General features: G+C 44.3%; 1 protein-coding gene across 1 annotated transcript in view; it reads left to right on the top strand.

Moving 5' to 3' along the window:
* Nucleotides 1-21,292, top strand: part of adcy8 (adenylate cyclase 8 (brain)) — a 131,945-nt gene that overhangs the window by 95,539 nt on the left and 15,114 nt on the right. The window contains exons 13-17 of the mRNA XM_068030851.1: nt 509-587; nt 7,753-7,911; nt 10,750-10,896; nt 12,230-12,322; nt 12,447-12,561. Of these exons, the coding sequence (XP_067886952.1) occupies nt 509-587; nt 7,753-7,911; nt 10,750-10,896; nt 12,230-12,322; nt 12,447-12,561 (593 nt within the window). The remainder of the gene's footprint in view (nt 1-508; nt 588-7,752; nt 7,912-10,749; nt 10,897-12,229; nt 12,323-12,446; nt 12,562-21,292) is intronic.

Raw genomic sequence — 21,292 nt, 5'->3', positions numbered from 1 at the left:
CTGAACTGCCACTAACGCATTTATATCCTTTCTTAAAGAAGGAGACCAAAACTGTATACAAGTGCAGAATACTTTTATATTCCATTCCCCTTGCTATAAACAACAACATTCCATTTGCCTTCCTAATCACTTGCTGTATCTGCATACCAACCTTTTGTGATTTATGTACCAGGACACCCAGATCTTTCTGTACCTCCTGAAGACATTTGCCTTGTAAGGGGCAAGATGGAGCTTCTGGCCTTTACATAGCAAGCAAATGGATTTTTACCACTTTCCTGTCAGCCTCCCATAGAGTTATGGCAGGCGACTAGAAGAACGTCCTGATTTGATTCTTAAAAGTTTGTTTTTGTTGACTTCTTTTGGTGTAATCTGCATTTACACTACTAACTTATTTAGCCAAAATGTATAAGGTATAACCACAGCTACAAAGTCAGTAACTGTAACACCAGGATGTCTGCAGTGTTGTCTATAATATTAATGAGTGCTCCAATTTGTTCTTTTACAGCAGAGACTTCCTCGGCACAAAGGAGACCTCCTTGCTGCTCATGGCAATGTTTCTTTTGGCTGTGTTTTATCATGGACAACAGGTAATGACAAGCTGTAAAGGGTCACTAATTGTGTAATTACAATTAATTAATTTATAAATAATCAGCAAAAGAATTATGCAATTTATAATTTATTTTATTCCTTAACTATATTTTCTTCTTTATAGTTTATTGAACCACCAACACATTTCCACTACAGAAAGACTGTAGTTTCCACAATGTTAGTGCTTCTTTGCTGTCAGGCCAAAGGTGACTTCTGTGGGTAGCAGGGAGGCAAAGGCTCTTGGCTCCCACCACCAATGTCAAAGTGGAGCACTCTGCCGTCACATATACTATGGGGCGAATTTTAACTCCCAAAAATGGGTGTATTTGGGTAGGATGGCATGCAAAATTGTAAAAAATCTGAAATCCGACCCCAACATGCCTCCAACCCGCCCACTTCCAGTTTCAACAGAAGCAGGACAGTGGGGAGGAAACCAACCTGCTCGTAGGAGGTGAATCGATCATTTAAAAATTATAATGATGCTGCGTGCCTCAGAATTAACCAGGATTTTAAATTTATCCCTAGCCAGTCAGGTTTCCTAAGCTTCGGGAAACCCATTGGTTAACTGGATCTTTTCACTTACCTACTGGATCCAATTTACCTGCCTCCCGCCCCAGTGATTCGACAACACTCCCCCAACCTTTCTGACCACACCTCCCCCCGCCCCACCACAGCGACAGATGCCTCTGTTCTCTTCCACCATCGACGTTTCCGATCTCCACCCTGAGCCCCTTACAATCCCCCTGCCCCCCCAACCCGAGGTCCCCGATTTCCCTCCCCCCCGCCCCACCCCGAGCCCTCTGATCCCCTGCACCACTAACTATTTCGATCTCCTCACTGAGACCTCCAATCCCTCCTCTCCACTCCTCGACTGTGGCCGGGTGATGAAGGTCTACCCGCCTGACAGACAGCCTGCATTGGTTTTTTGTGATATTAGAAATTCATGCAGGTTATTTCCTTCTCATAATTATAACCTTCTGACTACTAGCTGGGACTTGATTTGGAAATTTCACCTGTACCTCAGTTCTGGGAATTTCCAGTTGCTATTCAAAAATTGTGTGCGTATGTGAGTGAGTGTTTATGAGTATGTGAGTGAGTGACTGTGAATGAGTGAGTGAGTGAGTGCATAGAATATATCATAGGAGTTCATATTGTCACCCTGATCCTGTGGAATTACCATATCTACAGTGTCTCTGGGGATCTGATGGGTGGGATCTCAATTCCCAGGTCAGGACCCCCGACGTCGCAATGACTTCCGTGACCCGACCCCGTGCTGGTGTGAAAACACGAACGCACTGCAATTTTCATGAGTCGTGTTCGTCGCCCAATTAAGACGGAGGAAGACGGGATCAAGCTAGAAGCGGGCCCGATTTAAAGCCATTGCTGAATCTGCTGTTAGTCACAAAATGGAAGCACAACCAGAGGGCAGGGCAGTGGGCAGGGGGGCCTCCATGCCAGGGCAGTCCCCCCATTTTCTGACAAATTGTTGGAGGTTCTGCTGGAACGGTGAGTATACATAAGAATATTCTCTTCCCTGCCAGTGGTATAAGGAGGCCCCCAAGACTGACCAAGCGGGCATGGCTGGAGGTGACACATGAGGTCAGCAGCAGAGGAGTGGTGAGGAGGACCTGGGTGCAGTGCCGAAAATACTTCAACGAACTTATTAGGTCTGGCAAGGTGAGTGGCGAGAGAGACCCAGATTGTATGCATCCTGGTCACCAGTCACCAGAGTGTCAAGGAGAGGAACATCCCAAGGGTGCATAGAAAGCTCCTCACCATGGGAGTGGGGTGTGCTCAGGTGCTTTGCGACCCATAAGCAGAGGTCAGAACCTTAGTGCTGCAGGTCAGGAGGCTAGAGTGCATTCTGTATTGCCATATGCGAATGGGAAACTGCAAGTGAAGAGGGAGGGATGCCTTGTGCTAACGGCATTGTTTTTCATCTTGCAGGCCAAAAGGGAGATGAATGCTCAAGAGGCCAAAAGGGTACGCTTGGAAGATGAGCTGGCACAGCTCGCAGTTCTGACACAACTCAAGGAGCAGGCGCTTGATGTGACTGGAGCATCCAGCCTCAGGGATGCAGAGGACAGAGAAATGGGAGTCCACCACAAACAGGGTGAAGACATCTCAACATCTCCAGGTTCAGGGGATGCATGCCAACACTCCCTGTGCAACCAAATGTCATTGCAAAAGCTGTCATCTCATTATTTTAAGCAGCAGAAGCATCTGTTGGGTGTACTGATCTTTCATCACTATCTTCTGTTACATTTCCCACAGGGTCAGCTGCAGAGGGGCAGGGAACAAGTCCCCAAGGAGTCAGAGGAGGAAAACACCTCAAAGGCTGCACCATCACAATGTACCAGTACACTCTCCACCAACGTAGACACCCACACCTCAGTGGGTCCAAGTGCATTAGTAGATATGGTGGCATAGGGTGAAGCATGCGTCACTTCAGACTGGAGAATTCAGGGGAGGCAGAGTCAGCTGTGGCCAGTCTCCCTTGGAGGATGGAGGACAGGCGCAATCCTGCTTAACAGGGTGGAGATGCAGTGCCTTATGAGTCACAAAACAAGCAGCACTACCTGGAGAACTAGCGTGTGATATGTGACCACATGTTGGAGTTACCTGAGGCTCTGCAGAGTCATGGGATGAGAATGGAAGAGTCCAGTTATCTCATGTGCTCCACAATGATTCAGTACTTTAAACGTATGAGCTCCACCCTCGAGAGTGTGGCAAACCTCATGGAGAGCCATGTGCAGCATCACTCAGAGTGGATGCAGGAACCGCACACTAATATGCAAAGGGTGAATGCCAGACTGAGCAGCATCGACCAGTCAATGGCGCTAATGGCACAGAGAGGCATGGAATAAATGCCAGCTGCGCCCCAGCTGATGGTCCCCTCCAGCGATCAAGGATACCATGAAAGGGCTGAGGTAGGGCAGATAGTGATGAGGGCACTACTCTTCATAGGGCTCCATCATCATCATCTGTCTCCAGTGGGCAAAGTGGAGTCACACCCTGTGACAGGATGGCCTGTAGCACTGCCGGTGCAGCAGCCTTTGGAGGTGCCCTCCCTGGCACCACCATGATGGGGACAGCCACCATGGGCATCTCAGGCCCAGACAGGCAAGAGTGAGCAGCCTGCATCCACTACATTCTCTGCTGCAGGGGGAGCACCTCACAGGAGTGACCGTCCATGGAGACCACCTCATCGCTGATGTCTCTTTGTGGGTCACATGGGTGTTTATAATGTAAATATAAATTTATTGCTAAGCCATTAAAACTCTTGGAAAGTTGTTGCACTAGGGCTGACTTGTGTGTTTCCATGTTATGCTGGTGAGACCCTGGAGAATAGAAGCGAGGGTTGGCAGAGTGATGGAGTGAGCTGGTGAAGATTATGTCTGGGTTAGAAGCTGGAACCTTCCTGCCCCTCCTTCTTTACCCCTGCTGCCCAGGGGTCTGCCTCTGCTCCGGCAGACGCAGCTTCTCATCACTGGTAGGGCTCAGCGCCATAAAGCTTGATACCATTTCCTCTGGTGCGCTTCTGTTGTTGACATTAGACTGTGCAGTCTGCATGAAACCCCTCACCACCCCTTCAAAAAAAAGCCTTTGCAAGAGCTCATGGATATAAAGGATACTTCTTATCACTGAGTACAACTTCTTGGTGGGATGAAATGAAAAAAAAGTGCAAAAAAGAGAATTCAGCACTAAAATGGTAATTGTGACAGTTAAGCAATAGGTCCATAAATGTCCCCAAAAGGAAAAGACAGATTAACATCTCAGCTGCAGATGTGGTCAGTTCTAACAATAACAAAACCTTCCATTAATATAATACCTTTAATGTAGAATTAAACATGAAAGCAAAGAAGGAGAGATCAGGAATAAAAACAAGAAATGCTGGAACCACTCAGCAGGTCTGGCAGCATCTGTGGAAAGAGAAGCAGAGTTAACGTTTCGGGTCAGTGACCCTTCTTCGGAACTAGCAAATATTAGAAATGTTAAAGGTTATAAGCAAGTGAGCCGGGGGTGGGGCAAGAGATAACAAAGGAGAAGGTGTAGATTGGACAAGGCCACATAGCTGACCAAGAGGTCATGGAGCAAAGGCAAACAATATGTTAATGGTGTGTTGAAAGACAAAGCATTAGTGCAGATAGGGTGTTAACGAACTGAAGATTGAACAGCCGCAAGTACAAACATGAAAAAAAAACAGTGGGTAAACAAACTGAACAAAATGGGTGGAGCAGTGGCAAATGGAATTTAATCCTGAGAAGTGTGAGGTGATGCATTTTGTGAGGACTGACAAGGCAAGGGAATATACAATGGATGGTAGGACCCTAGGAAGTACAGAGGGTCAGAGGGACCTTGGTGTACTTGTCCATGGATCACTGAAGGCAGCAGCACAGGTAGATAAGGTGGTTAGGAAGGCATATGGGATACTTGCCTTTATTAGCCGAGGCATAGAGTATAAGTGCAGGGAGGTTATGATGGAGCTGTATAAAACGTTAATTAGGCCACAGCTGGAGTACTGCTAACAGTTCTGGGCACCACAATATAGGAAGGATGTGATTGCACTGAAGAGGGTGCAGAGGAGATTCACCAGGATAAAATAAAAGCAAAATACTGCGGATGCTGGAAATCTGAAATAAAAACAAGAAATGCTGGAACCACTCAGCAGGTCTGGCAGCATCTGTGAAAAGAGAAGCAGAGTTAACGTTTCGGGTCAGTGACCCTTCTTCGGATTCACCAGGATGTTGCCTGGGCTGGAGCATTTCAGCTATGAAGAGAGACTGAAAAGGCTAGGGTTGTTTTCCTTAGAGCAGAGAAGGCTGAGGGGGGACCTGATTGAGGTATACAAAATTATGAGGGGCATTGATAGGACAGATAGGAAGAAACCTTTTCCCTTAGCAGAGGGGTCAATAACCAGTGGGCATAGATTTAAGGTAAGGGGCAGGAGGTTTAGAGAGGATTTGAGGAAAAAAAATTTCACCCAGAGGGTGGTTGGAATCTGGAATGCAGTGCCTGAAGAGGTGATAGAGGCAGGAACCCTCACAACATTTAAGAAGTATTTAGATGAGCACTTGAAACACCATAGCATAAAAGGCTACAGGCCAAGTGCTGGAAAATGGGATTAGAATAGTTAGGTGCTTGATGGCCGGCATGGACACGGTGGGCAGAAATGCCTGTTTCTGTGCTGTATACCTCTATGACTGTATGACTCTATGGGATAAATTTTACAATTTAGCATGTCAAGAGTGATTTTCAGAATTTCAGACATGAAGGCCAGTGCACCTGATTCACAACCTTCATGGTTTTATATCCATTAATAGCTATAGTTGGTAAATCGCGAGAGCTGTAAATAGGATTCACTGATACCACACGCCATCCTGATTTGGAACTGTATCACCGTTCCTTCACTGTCGCTGGGTCAAAATCCTGGAACTCCCTTCCTAACAGCAATGTGGATGTATCTACACCACATGGACTGCAGCGGTTCAAGAAGGCAGCTCACCACCACCTTCTCAAGAGCAATTAGAGGTGGCAATAAATGCTGGCCTAGCCAGCGATGCTCAGATCCCGTGAAAGAATTTTGAAAAAACAGGTGCAAATCTATTAAACTGTTTTCCCACTTGTAAATTTTAGGAAGAATTTCTTTTCAACTCGCAAGATTTGAAGTCCTTCGCAAAAAAACTGTTTGACATATTTATCCCCCTTCTAACAGGAGGAACATGAACATTTTTGGAGAGCAAGTAAAAAAAGGGAGACATATATGGGTACAGTAGCATTGTGGTTTCATTACTGGACTAGTCATCTAGATGCCTGGACTAATAATCTGGAGAATAAATTCAAATTCCAACACAGTATTTGGGGAACTTAAATTCAATTGATTAAATAAATCTGGAATAAAAAGCTAGTCTCAGTAATGGCAACCATAAAACTTACCAAATTGTCGCAAAAATCTAACTAGTTCACTAATGATCTTTAGGGAAGGAAACCTGCCATCCTTACCTGGTCTTGTCTATATACAACCAGACCCAAAACAATGTGGTTAAAAGCCTTCTGCAATGGCCTAGGCAGCCACTCAGTTGTATTCAAGAAGGCAGTTCCCCACCACCTTCTCAAGGCCAAGTAGGGATGGGCAATAAATGCTGGCCTTACCAGCAACCACCCCGCCACCACCCCCACCCCCAATTCCATGAATAAATTTTAAAAAAATGTTCCATATAATAAAAGACTGGGCTACCTATCATGTAAATATATGCGTTCAATCAGTTATTTTTGAGGGATGAAGTATTTGTAATTCTATTGGTTTGTGTAACATAAAAAGACAGGAAAGGAACTGCTGTTATGGGTTTGAACGACAAATTCTGTAAAAAGAAAAACGTATAAATAGTCGCTTGGTAGTACAGAGCTTGCGTATTGCTGAGAAAAGAGACATGGTGTTGTAGCTTTTCGTCTTGCACTCATCAAGACAGACACAAGAATGCCAAATTTCAAAGGGAGCAACAATTTATACTGCATGAGAAAAGGGGTGCTGATTATTTGGCAAGCCGACTCTGGTCAAGATGCTGCCATGGAGAATGCACCAGGGAACTATTGTCCCCCACGCTTTAATTCAAGAAAAGGCGCAACGCCTGGAGATGTTCCGTTTGTCTGCAGAGGACAGGTCCCTGTGTTAAGAATATATGTAACTTCTAGCAAGCATAAATGAGCCACATTGCAAGCCTGACTGATAATCTTAAATTGGTGTTAGTGTAATTCATAGCACACTCGGGATTGTTCAGTAAGTGCAGTCCAATCGCGGAATCACATTTAATGTTAAACATTGTGTTCTGAGTTTTGCAAGTACGGGTTGGTTGAGTATGGTCAGTAATCTGCCTATTGCGAATAGTCAAAGGGACGTGCTGTTTGACATAATCTGTCAGTCATTGGGATGCATGACCTACGTACCAGGCATTGCACTGGCACTGGAATTCATATACAACATTACTTATTTGTGTGGTGGGAAGAACGTCTTTTTGGCTTGACGGCAGCATCCTGACAGCATGTCTCTTTTCTCAGCAATATTCAAAAATGTATAAATTGAGTTGGACAAAGCATGAGAGAAATTTTGAATTTTTCAAAAGAACCTACATGAAAAAACCTTATTTTTTAAATAAAACTGTTCAGCTGGAATACACTGCAAGACTGGACTTCCTTTGGCGTGTTCAGGCAAAAGAGGAAGTTAATGAAATGAAGGAGCTACGAGAACATAATGAAAATATGCTTCGAAATATTCTACCAAGTCATGTTGCACGTCATTTCTTGGAAAAGGATAGAGACAATGATGTAAGTTCATTAAATTACACTAAATTTAAAACTAATCTCATCTATAGTTAAGGTTTTCCACTTTTGGATTCACAAGCCTGTAATTTTCTGCTTATTCACTTCTAATGAATGGAAAATCATTGGTTACAAATATCTCCACAGCCACCATACTTACCAATTATGAACCTTTCCATACAATAAATATGAGAATCCTTTGTAATTCCCATTTATCAATATCAACATGGCATTTATCATCAATAGTAAATTTTGTAGGGGTGATTTTAACTTCTTCCATCTGTGAAATCCATGCAGTAGAGTTAAAATTTTAGCAATGGACTGTCTCACTTCTCATCTGCAGTTATATTCCTTCTGGTATTTTCATGGGTTACCAAGGCGCCGACCTGAATCAGGTAGGTGCTTCATGAATTAACATAAATCGAGGTCCAATAGCATATATAGGATGCTGATGTCTTTTAACAGCCTAGTGTGCAGCCTAAAAGCATCTGCCACGGATGCTCTTCTCAGTAAAACCTGGAGGGAAAGAAGAAGAGGTCCAAAGAGATCAAATTATTTCTGTGTGACCAGGAGCAGCAGGAATGCTCCACAAGAATAATGTGGGCAGATTCTGTTCCAGGCCCCTGCCAACTCCTCCCTTGGATCTCTCATCTGGTAGCTGGATCAACCTCCGGACTGCCCAATATTGCATTGGTTCAGAGCAGCAAGCTGCATGGGGATACCCATTCAGGGTGTGCAGCTCGCCACATGGATGTTCATGACCCCAAGGCCTTAAAACTGCAGCTGTTGGTCAAATGCCAGGAAATTAATCCGCCTCCTCCCCCCTGCCCCTTGTGGATTCTTGATATGGAATGTGGATGGCGTCAATTTTTTTTTAGAGATACAGCACTGAAACAGGCCCTTCGGCCCACCGAGTCTATGCCGACCATTAACCACCCATTTATACTAATCCTACACTAATCCCATATTCCTACCACATCCTCACCTTTCCCTCTATTCCCCTACCACCTACCTATACTAGTGACAATTTATAATGGCCAATTCACCTATCAACCTGCAAGTCTTTTGGCTGTGGGAGGAAACCGGAGTACCCGGAGGAAACCCACGCAGACACAGGGAGAACTTGCAAACTCCACACAGGCAGTACCCAGAATTGAACCCGGGTCACTGGAGCTGTGAGGCTGCGGTGCTAACCACTGCGCCACTGTGCTTAAGATTAGTGAAGAGAACGCTGGAAAACACCTTTACCAAGTAAAATTTGTTTGTTTCCAGAAGTTCTGTCATCACTGCTTCTGTGATTATATAATGATCATTCTTTACAGTAGAAGATATATTGACGGAGATTGAAACCAGTTGGATCATGTAATTGAATACTTCCACACTGTCACATCATAGAAGAATAGTTCTTTAAAAAGATTTCCACTAGGGAACTCTATGGGTATGGGTAACGGAGACCCTCTTTGTATCAGTGATCACCACCTCACTCCTCAGCCCCCAAAGTGACCAAGGGCAATTAAATTTTAGCTATGACATATGACAATAGGTCAAAACTGGGAGCTCTGGAGTAGATGCAATATTCAGTGCTATTTGCACTGAGTAGACTGACTGTCTTGGCTTGGTGAGAAAACAGATGCTAGTCAGTGGGGGCCTGTATTGTGAGATAACAATTATGGAATCTGCTGTGGCTCGTTTTTTTTCTTCACATTAACTTCCTAACCCATAGTTAAGGTAGGTGATAAGCACAACATCTGGAAATGTTTTTTGAAAATTGAACATATATAATTGTTACGACCAGGTGAGAAAGGTGTCTAGAGGTCCCTCTCAGCCTTCACCTGGTCTTACTGTAACAGGATTTTATTTTTAAACACACTGTGTTTTGAGCTCCCCCTTGGTGAATCCTTGTTCACCGCTTTCCATTTATAAGGCAAAGAAATGAGCACAAACAGGCTTTCTTAGGTTTAAAAAAGAAAAGTGAAATTCATTAAAACTTAAACTTAAAATTTAATTTAGTTAATGCCTACAGGCACATGATGCGCCCATGCTAGCATTCACATGTGATACACACATGCAAATAGGGACAGAAAAGACCAAAAGAAAAATAAAGTGAAAAGGTTTGAGGCAATATCTGAAGAGTTTCTTGTTACTGTGCTTCGAGCTCACTGTAGAGTCCTTTTGCAGGTAATTCTTGCTTTTCATTGGGGCCCAGTAAACCTTGTTCACTGTAGGAGACTTTTCTCTCTTGGGGTTCATGTGTCTTCAATGGATTCCAAAGCTGGTGAGAAAGAGATGAGAGCAGGCAGGAGAGAGATGTTCTCAATCCAGGAGCCAGGAGCTTTCTGTCTTCAAATGCTGTTTATCCAATTTAAAACTCTCAGTTCAAAACTCTGCAACAGCCAGTTAGTCATGTGACTAAACTGGTCTGACCACGTCTGTTCTGTGTATGGGAGCAGGGACTGGTTTCTTTGTTCCAACACTGACTGCTAGTATGCAAAAATGTTTTTCCGGCTTGGGGCCTGGCAATTCCTTGTAATAAGCCCTCTTTTCTTCCCAGCAACAATTTGAAGTTTAATGTCCATGTGGTGAAATGAATGTGCCTCATTCTTGGCAGGTGGGGGGCTGCATGGCATAATATATTTCTCTTAATTCATAGTTGGCTAATTCAAATTGTCTGATAATTCAATTTTTAGCACCACCTTCTCAATAGTGTTTAATTCAAATTATTGGATATTTCAATGTTAAAAAAACAAAAAAAACACAAAACAACTTTGAATTTTCAGAATTGTTGATACAATTTGATGATTGTTCATTGGTACTTTATTACTGTTATTGTTCTTTTCTCATTAGGAACTTTATTCACAGTCTTATGATTCTGTTGCTGTGATGTTCGCCTCAATTCCAGGATTTGCAGATTTCTATTCTCAAACTGAGATGAATAACCAAGGAGTAGAATGTTTACGTTTGCTGAATGAAATTATTGCAGATTTTGATGAGGTAACTTTAAAGTCCTAGCCATACACGATTTAAAGTCTTGTGCTTTTATTTCTTCTAATGGTTTCAAAGTAAAAAGGTAAATTGTTTTCATTACAATGCATATAATAAACCTTTGTTGCTTTGACAAAGGAGATGGCTATGCATCACTTTAGTCATGTTCTTGTTGAGCGTAGTGGCAACTTCACATCGGGTTATACTTTTTGTATTGGGGACAGGGGAAGATAGGAGGGGGTTTAGTTCCCACATTGTTGTCCCATGTTATCTAAATTTCCTACCTTACAATAGTGACTATACTTCAAAAGGACTTCATTGGCTGTAAAGCACTTTGTGACGTCCTGAGGTTATGAAAGGCGCTATAGAAATGCAAGCTCCCTCTCTCTCTATAATAGCTACCCAGAATGGTACTGGGGGAACTTTGGGAGAAGATTGTCCATCTGCTGCTTTGACCCCAACAAAATCATAGGGGGATCCAGGCACTCAGTTTTTTTTTGGTACAGAGATTCTACTGCAGTCCTTAAACATAAGCTAATTCAGAGTTCCCAAGCTGTTTGCCTTTGCAAGCCACAACGATCATCTATATTAAAACCTCATAATCCACAAAAAAAGTTTAAATCCAGATTTGCATTAATTATTATAGATCTCAAGTTATTGATACTAACAGATAGCGGTTTTCTGATTAAGTTGGGGCATGACACATAAGACGAGCCTTTTCCAAATCTCAAGACTTATAAAAGTCAAACAGGACAAAGCAGCAAATAAGAACTTGGTTGTCTGCACTTTGTGGGTCAGATTCCCAAAGCTTGGGTACTGCAGGTGATGTGGGAGGCAATTTAGACATACATGAGCTAATATAATTCAATGTAAACAGCAACTTGCATTGATGTAGTGTCTTTAATGTCCCAAGGCACTTCACAAGAATGTTCATAGAATCAGGGAATAATACAGCATAGAAGGAGGCTATTCAGCCCATTGTCCCTGAGCTGGCTCTTTTAAAGTGCTATCTAGTCCCACTCCCTTGCTCCTTCTCCATAGCCCAGTAAATTTTTCCTTTTCAAGTATTTACCAATTTCCTTTTGTAAATTATTATTGGGCCTGCTTCCACCACCATTTCAGGCAGTGTATGCCAGTTCCTCCTTCAGCTGAAGGTATGGCTGCAAATGGTGGGGATGAGCAAGAGGACAGAATTAGGGAAGCGCAATGATCTCAGAAGTTTGTAGGGCTAGGGGAAGTTACAGAGATAGGGACTTATTCAGAACAGTCCAAATATAATTTTTGGAATGAAACATTTGCCCTTTTATATTTGACTGTTTTGCTTTCTTGATGCTTCATGCAGTTGTTGGGTGAAGAGCGATTTCAGGACATTGAAAAAATTAAAACAATTGGCAGCACTTACATGGCTGTCTCTGGATTGTCTCCTGAGAAGCAGGTAAAAAAGGAAACAATTTAAACTGTGTCTGCAATTTATAACATTTTAAATACAAGATATGAATACATTTATAATGATTATAGTAAGAAAAACAAAGTTTACTTTTATTATCTACCACTTACAGCAATGTGAAGAAAAATGGGGCCATCTGTGTGCTCTGGCAGACTTTACTATTGCTTTAAATGAAAGTATACAGGAAATAAACAAACATTCCTTCAATAACTTTGAACTTCGTGTTGGTAAGTATAACTTAAATATTCATGTTAATTTGCCCTTGAACTTGCTCTGGAAAAACCTACATATTTCACTACTATTTAAATGTTAAAATATAGTGTGTGAAAGGATTTTAAAATTAACATTTTCATCATTTTATGTTGAAAATTCGATGGTTCACCCAAAGGGAGAGGAATACATTTGCAGCGCTACACAAACTTACATTGATTCCCTAGAGGTAGACACCATGGTCTGCTACTTGTGTGGCCCACACAGCACTCTTCAATGAAATCAACAAGGGATGCCATGTGAGCAGTGCAGCTACTGGTCCGCAGCGCTGTCTACCCCCGGGGAATCAACGCAAGTCTGCATGGTGCCACTCACAGTGGTGCCATGTCAATGAATTTCTCCCTCAAAATGGTCTTTATACAAATGTTATATAGAGTTAATGTGATATCAGTAACAACAACAACCACTTGGAGTTATATAGTGTCTTTAATGTAGTAAAATGTCACAAGGCACTTCACTGGAGCATTATCAAAAAATTTTGATACCAAGTCATATAAAAAGATATGAGGACAGGTGACCAAAATAGTAGGTTTTAAGGAGTGTCTTCAAGGAGGTCAGAGAGATAGAGAGGTGATGAGGTTTAAGGAGGGAATTCCAGAGCTGAGGGCTGAGGCAGCTGAAGGCACGGCTACCAATGGCAGAGGGGTGAAAATCAGTGATGCGCAAAAGGCCAGAATTGAGGAGCGCAGCGACACACAGGACTAGTTTAGAGCAGGTTAGGGTAATAAAAGCAAAGTTAACATACATACAAATAGCATTAGAAACATTCAAACCCTGATCCCTCATGCCATTCTAATTACAAACCTGAAAAATTTAATTGAAGTGAGGTACATGGAACTCTCACTCTCGTTTGACTTTACATTTCTTTTTTCTCATCAATGGGCTAACCAACGGAGTAATCTTGTTTTAAGCACATCAAATTCTCAAGTATAAGCTCTTTAGGGTGGCCATCCCTCCCTGAGTCTACATAATCTCCACATTTCATCAGACTACTACAAATCAGTCAGAGGTAGCAACACCACTAAGAGACCACAGCTACAAAATTCAGATCCACAGTGTCTGTTCTCTCAGTGCTACTGGTGCCGTTTTGCCTCCAAAATAATGTCCACAGCACATGCGCACACTTTTGGTACTGGCCACACCGGATGCAATTTTAGTGAGGGCGTTAGCACGCACGCAAGGAGCATTCACTGGAAATATGCAGAGTAGACAGATCAGATGTGTAATGCTGATTTGATGCCAACTCTGCCATGCTGGAGCTCAACACTCTGGTTAATGAAGTCTCTTAAACATGCACAGCTGAATATGCATTCAGTAGCAGGAAGGAACCCTCTCCTCCCACCCGACGAGCGCTATTTTAAATGGATCACCAACTGCTTACAGGTCATTGCTGATTGATTTCTATTGGTTCTTGCTGCAATTGTAGAAGTGTTTGGTGGTTTCCAGTGTTATTTAAAGTTGCTGAAGATTACAGAGAGTGAGGTGGCACATAATGAAGGACTTTGTCCCGACTTCAAGGATTCTGCACAGCTCACTTGCTCCCAGACATGGGTGCAATAGCTTGCGTCTCCTTTAGCCTACAGCAAAACAGGGAGAAAAAGCAGAAGCAACACAGAGCAGGACAAGCAACTGGAAAAGGGATGTGGAGGAGAGGGAGTAGGGCTCTCAGCAGGAGAACATATGTGACAAAAGTGTTCAGGGAGCACTTCTCCTCTCTGAACCTCAGTGAGGAACAATGTGTTAGACTTCACTTCATTAAGACAGGAGCAGGCGATATTTGCAACATCTCCCAGTTCATCCAGTGTCACATAAAGGAAGTCACTGAGGTTCTCTATTCTAAAAGAGCTGAATACATTTCATTCTCTCTTTCCAGAAGAAGTAGGCGGCACAAACATGAGGCTTCACTGGGATTACAGGCTTCCCCTTGGTGCAGGGTACCATTGACTGCAAGCACATTGCTTTGTGGGCACTGCATGTCAATTCTGAGATGTACCGCAACAGGAAAGGATTCCATTCCCTCAACATGCAGCTGGTGTGCAACTATATGTAGTTAATCATGCAGGTCAATGCCCAGTATCCTGGCAGCAATTGTGATGCCTTCATTCTGAGACAGTTCACTGTGCCATCTGCATTTGAGCTACTACGGCAATCCAGAGGGTGATTCCTAGGCTATCTGCTGATGACATGGCTCCTAACTCTGGTGTGCAACCTGCGCACACTTTGGCAGCATGCACATAACAAAAGCTAGCCTGCCACACACAATGCGATCAGGCAAACGATTGGGGTGCTTAAGCAATGCTTGCACTGCCTGGACCGCTCTAGAGGAGCCCTGCAATGCTCGTCAAAGCGCCTAGAGTCAAGATACATAGTTGTCTGCTGCATCCTGCACAACCTCGCCATCATGAGGATACAGCTCTTGCCACCAACTGAAGAGGAGGAGGAGGAGCAGGAGGAAGGGAGAAGGCAACCAACACAGCTCCTTTCTGGCCATACTGTCTGTGATCGACTCATCCGATGATGAGTAGGAAGGGAATAGAGGGATATGGGCCCCGGAAGTGCAGAAGGTGTTAATTTAGGCAGGCATCAAGATCGGCGCAGGCTTGGAGGGCCGAATGGCCTGTTCCTGTGCTGTACTGTTCTTTGTTCTTTGTTCTTTGACTGTGGTACCAGTGAAAGCAACTCCAATTTCCCATTTGCGAACCATCCCACACCTTACCATCCCTCTATTACTGATCATCATTGCATCCTCTTGGCCACAAAGCTAAAATAAAAGCCGTCACAAAACAAACATTCCAAATGAAAGTTATAAATCAAACTATGCCATATTTCAAATAAACATCAACTAATCATCCTTGACCAAGTCACTTAGTGCCTGTCTTCTGTGTGCCTTTTCCTCGCCCAGTGCTCTTGCGCACTTCTACCCCAGTGATTCCAGCAATTTTTTTTAATTCATGCATGGGATGTGGCATCACTGGCTCGGACAGCATTTATTGCCTATCCCTAATTGCCCTTGAGAAGGTGGTGGTGAGCCGCCTTCTTGAACCACTGCAGTTCATGTGGGGTAGTTACACCAAGAGGAAACGAGTTCCAGGATTTTGACCCAGTGACAGTGAAGCGATATAGTTCCAAGTCAGCATGGTGTGTGACTTGGAAGGGAACTTGCAGGTGGTGGTGTTCCCATGCAACTGCTGCCCTTGTCCTTCCTAGTGGTAGAGGTCGCGGGTTTGGAAGGTGCTGTCTAAGGAGCCTTTGTGCATTGCTGCAGTGCCTCTTGTAGATGGTACACACTGCTGCCACTGTGCATCAGTGGTGGAGGGAGTGAATGTTTGTGGATGGGGTGCCAATCAAGGGGGCTGATTTGTCCTGGATGGTGTCGAGCTTCTTGAGTGTTGTTGGAGCTGCACCCATCCAGGCAAGTGGAGAGTATTCCATCACACTCCTGACTTGTGCCTTGTAGATGGTGGACAGGCTTTTGGGAGTCAGGAGGTGAGTTACTCGCCTCAGGATTCCTAGCCTCTGACCTGCTCTTGTATTTATATGGCTACTCCAATTCAGTTTCTGGTCAATGGCTGGTGGAAAGCTGCTGAGAGGATTCCCCTTGTGGGGGAATCTATAACTAGGGGGCACAGTTTCAAATTAAGGGGTCTCCTATTTAAGATGGAAATTAGGAGGAATTTCTTCTCTCAGAGGGTCGATAGTGTTTGGAACTCTCTTCTCCAGAGAGCAGTGGAGGCTGAGTCATTGAATATATTCAAGGCTGAGTTAAACTTTTGATTGACAAGGGAGTCAAGGGTTATGGGGGGCAGGCAGGAAAGTGGAGTTAAGACCACAATCAGATCAGCCAAGATTTTATTAAATGGCGGAACAGTCTCGAAGGGCCGAATGACCTACTCCTGCTCCTATTTGTTCTGTTCTTATGATTTTCAGTGGGGGAGACTGCAAATGGCCTTTCAGGGTGCCCTCAAGCAGCTCTGGGCCTAGAGGGTCCAACTTTGGACTGTACCACCTCACCATGGACGGCAGCAGTCTGGGCTAACTCGCTGACAGGCAACAGCAAAGACACTGGTGAAGTGGTAGTGGTGGAAGGATGAAAGCTGAAAGGGGCAGTAGGTTTGTGCTCCACGAGGTGGAAACTCAGCAATCCTAGTAATCTGTTGGAGAAAAAATTGCTGGACAACGATGACACTCTCCAAGCCTCTTTGAACACTAGTATCCACAACTATGATTGCAGCAGTCTGAGCTTGTGTGGCAGCTGGCTGAGCTTGCATGAGAACAGTCTGAGCTCCACTGCAGCACCCAGATGTTGTGTGGCCTCTGCTTGTGCTGCAGTGGAAGCTGAGACATAGGCCATCAGACACTGCATCATGATTGCGTCTGCAAATGTTCTCATAGAGTTGGTCACCACTTCCACGCTGGAATGGATGGGTTGCAAGTTCTGTGCAAAGCCCTGTGCCAAGTAGGTGCTGGACTCCTAGATGCTCCCTGACATTGACCTCAGGCTTTCTGGCAGGCCTGCCAATGCATCAGCACTGAGCATTTCATTGTGTATACCCATCAGCCTTTTTCTGTATGCCGCCCCATCGAAGTCCTCATCTGAGTCTTCTGCAGCAGAACCCGTATGTGACCTCATCCTCCGGCAAGCTGGCAGCTGTGTAACCCTTGTCACCTGCCCTGGCTGTAGCTCATTTGTCCTCAGTGTCTCACCACATGCAGATTCCGCCTCTAAACTGTGTTCTAAAGTATGCGCAGTGTCAGTATCTGAGCTGGTGGCTGCGAGTGTAACAGCGAGTGACAGTATTTCTTCTTCATCACCGTCTTTCTGCTCTTCCACCTCCTTCTCTTCCACCACAGCCTGGCCAATTTGCAGCTGTTGTGTACCCGAAAGGAGAAAGGCACAAAGGTACAATTGTGATGAGGAGATGGGATGGAAAGTAAGAGATGCGTCAAGGCCGCCTGCGTTTAAATGACATCCCTCCTCCTCTGCATTTCCTTGACCAAGGTGTCCAGTGCAGTGACATAATTCAGTGTTCTTCCTGCTCACACTCCCTTCTGTAACCAGTTTCAGCACTTGCTTCCTTTAAGAAGTACAGGCTGGCTGAAAATAGTGCAGGTTAATTTAAGTGGTGCTGGACTCTCACAATTTTTCACCTCCTGCACAGGTGTGCAGCCACTCAACAGTGTGCTTAGCACTGACTGCATGCTATAATCATTGAAATGAGTAGACAGCACAAAGTTTGTGAGCTGCCTGCCTCAGAAGCAATGGGTGTGGGTTAATTGCACAGTATGATCACTGCACCCATTTTTGTGTCTAATTGAAATCCGCGGCCCACATATCCATCCGACACAATCTTATTTGGAATTGAATGAAAATATCACCAGTATGGGTGCGTATAATCCTCCTGAATCTTCAATGAGCTATAAAGAATCCTAATAGACAAGTTACTACGACTAGCTTCACGATAACGTCAACTGCTGTCGCCTTTCAAATAATTGTGATCAAATAAATCCATGAGCACCATAAGGCTGGATCCCTCCCTCCCTTCCTGCTCAATTAATATGGATTGGACTTAAATATTCTTAAAATTAAAATCCTCTTTGGCTCTGTGGATATAGCAATAAGCAAGAGGTATTCATTCCATAACCAAGAATCTATCCAGTGAAACAGTGAAAATGCATGTTTTTCTCCACTTGTAGATCGTTCTCTACTTTTACAAAACAAAATGGAAAATGTTCAAATTTGGACATTTAGGAAAATAGCTCCAATAGATTGAAATCCAGTTAATTGGGGTTCAGATTTGAGTTCAGTCTTCACCTTTACAACAAAGTGGTTGCCAACACAGTCCACAGGAGTTCAGAAAAAGGGTTGTATGCAAATAGTAAATTCAGTGAATAACTGAATTTTAACCTGCCTTATGCTTCTGAATGGCACACATCATTCCTCCGCTAAGAGTATGGCTGGGTCGCACTGTGATTCTCTGACTCTCCATGAAAAGATGTGCAAAATCGGATGAGGCTAACATTTTCCCTATGAGAATTGGTGCAGGACCTAAAGATAGGACAAATGCAAAATATAAGACTCATGGCAAAAGCATTGATGGGACTGAGAAGGTTTGAGGGTTGATTATTTTATCACATTAACAGAAAATGAATATTGTATTACAAGCTCTGTATTTGTTAAACTAGATTTCATGTATGGGGAATGTAGAAGTTTCAAAAGCAAAGAATTAAATTTAATCTGGTCAGATATCTCGTATTCAGAGTTTGACATCTAGCTATATAAACATTTTAAGGCACATCTGTTATGCTTAATATATCGCACAGTTAAATGAATATTTTTGTGTCACACTTAAACGAAAGATAAGAAAGAAAACATTCATTTCATGCTGTTTTTTTCTGATTTCTAATTGACCGATGTTCTGCCTAAGACGAATTAGCCTAATTCACTTGACAAAAACAACAATTAGACACTGTGGTCTTAAGGGAAACTTCAAGTTACACACAGTTGCACTTTAGCAGTGGAATAGTGTCCTATCCTTTATAAAACAGTGTATTACCAGACTTATCCTCCTAAATCATGGTATGGAAGATCCACCAGTAAATACTGAATTTATTCAACAGTTGCTATTCAAACAGCAGATTTCTCAGTATGTGAATAGGAATCTCCAGTACAGTTAACCTGAAAATAAAGTTTAAGACCAAGGGCTGAATTTTCCTCATGAAAGCAGGAAACAGAAGCCAGCTTTGTTTTCCGATCAGAAACCCACCTCTGGTGGAAAACTGATTAAAGTTCAAATTTACGTGGGGGTGAGCCCTTAATTGGTAGAGAGATGGGTTTCCAGTCCAGTTTAGGTCCTGTGCCAATTCTCATAGGGAAAATGTTAGTTTCATCCGATTTTGCACATCTTTTCATGGAGAGTTAGAGAATCACAGGCGGGACCCAGCCATACTCTTAGTGGAAGAATGATGTGTGCCATTCAGAAGCATAAGGCAGGTTAAAAAAGGTAACATCTTTACTCTTTTAAAATTCAGTTATTCACTGAATTTACTATTTCCAGCTAGTGGGAGCAGGAATGGAGGCAAGTCAGATGAAGTGTGGGACTCATTTAGACTCCCACGGTAGCCAATACTGATGCTGCTAGTTGTCCTGAGGGAGAGATCTGAGGTTTGTGCCAAAGCCTTCCACTGCACCAGCAGGAAGCAAAGTGTCACAGGGGAGCTGGAGGCTAGGAACCCAATACAGGGCAGACCCTTGCTTCATCAATGCCGACCTGGATCTAATGGTGGAGGCCGTGAGGGAGAGGAGGGAGGTCCTTTCCCTGGAGGGTGGCAGGAGGAGGCCACCTCGTTGTCCAGCAGGGGCACCTCTCTGTTCAGCTTCATTTCTCTCCGCCTCCACTTCCTCCTCCTCTCTTAACTCCTGCCCCTGCTGCTCCCCCAATGAGTTGTCTTCTTCCAGGGCCTCATTGTCCACAAGATGCACACCCCTCTAGAGCCATGTTATGGAGAGCTCAGCAGACCACCGCGATGATCGAGACCCTTGCAGTAGGGTATTGGAGGGCACCACCCAACCGGTCTAGGCACCAGTAGCACATCTTCAGAAGCCCGATGGCCTGCTCAATGGTTGTCCTAGTGAGCAGCTGGCATTGGTTATATCACCCCTGTTGCCTCTGTCTAGTGCTCCCATAGAGGGGTGAGTAGCCATCTCTTCAAGGGATTTTCCTTGTCCCCTAGGATCCATCCACACACTTTAGGTGTTGGAGTGAAGATCTGAGGCAGCCTGGACTAGTGGAGGAAGAAGGAATCATGGTAGCTGCTAGGAAAGTGAATGCACATATGGATGAAGCTCTTGTGGTTGCAGACCAGTTGAACATTGAGAGAGTGGAAGCCCTTCCTTTGATGGATCTCACTTGTTGGTCACTGGGAGTTTGATGGCCACATGGGTGCAATCGATGATGCCCTGTACCTGGGGAATCCATCGATAGAAGCAAAATCCAGTGCCCTCTGTCCCTGTGAGGCCGTTTCTGTTATGTGCTGTCCAGCTCTGGAAAAGAGGTCATCAGTGACTTACGAGATGCAGTGGCATGCAGCCATTTTTGAGATGCCACTAAAGTCTGCAGCTGATTCTAGGAAGGAGCCAGAAGTGAAAAGGTTCAAGGCCATGGTGACCTTGCCAGCCACTGGCAGGGCATGGCGAGCAGTGCTGTGAAGTGCGAGGTCTTCGACGATGAGGGCACAGATCTATGTGACCATCTGTCTGGTGAGTCACAGTCTCCTGCGGCACTAGGTTTCAGTCATCTCCAGGTAACTCCATCTTTGGCGGTCGATCCTGTGGTGAGCATTTGGCCTCCATTGCCTTCCTGCCCCTCTTTCCTCTCCTGTGCCTGCCTGATGCCTGGGATTCTGTCCTTCCTACGGGGGGTGTTGCCCTTCATCGTCACTGGGCCCAAAATCTGACATTCGTGCCCCCATTGCCATCTGAAGCCTTTCTCCTGGGCAGGTGGTCACCCAATTGTCCTTGACAGCCTTGCCCCCTGCTCTTCTACCCCCACGATGCCAGAAGGGTACCGACCCCGTTCAAATCCCAGGTGCTGAGTCTCCACGCCTCCTATCACCTGTGCAGCACCAAGGGCACCCCTTACCAAATGCCCAGTCCCTCTTTGCCCTGCTGACTCTCTTATGGGGCCAAGG

This window comes from Heterodontus francisci, chromosome 5 (genome assembly GCF_036365525.1).
Source record: "Heterodontus francisci isolate sHetFra1 chromosome 5, sHetFra1.hap1, whole genome shotgun sequence".
Classification (NCBI taxonomy): domain Eukaryota; kingdom Metazoa; phylum Chordata; class Chondrichthyes; order Heterodontiformes; family Heterodontidae; genus Heterodontus; species Heterodontus francisci.
Note: the sequence above shows the minus strand (reverse complement) of the source record. Positions and strands in the feature narration are given on the sequence as shown.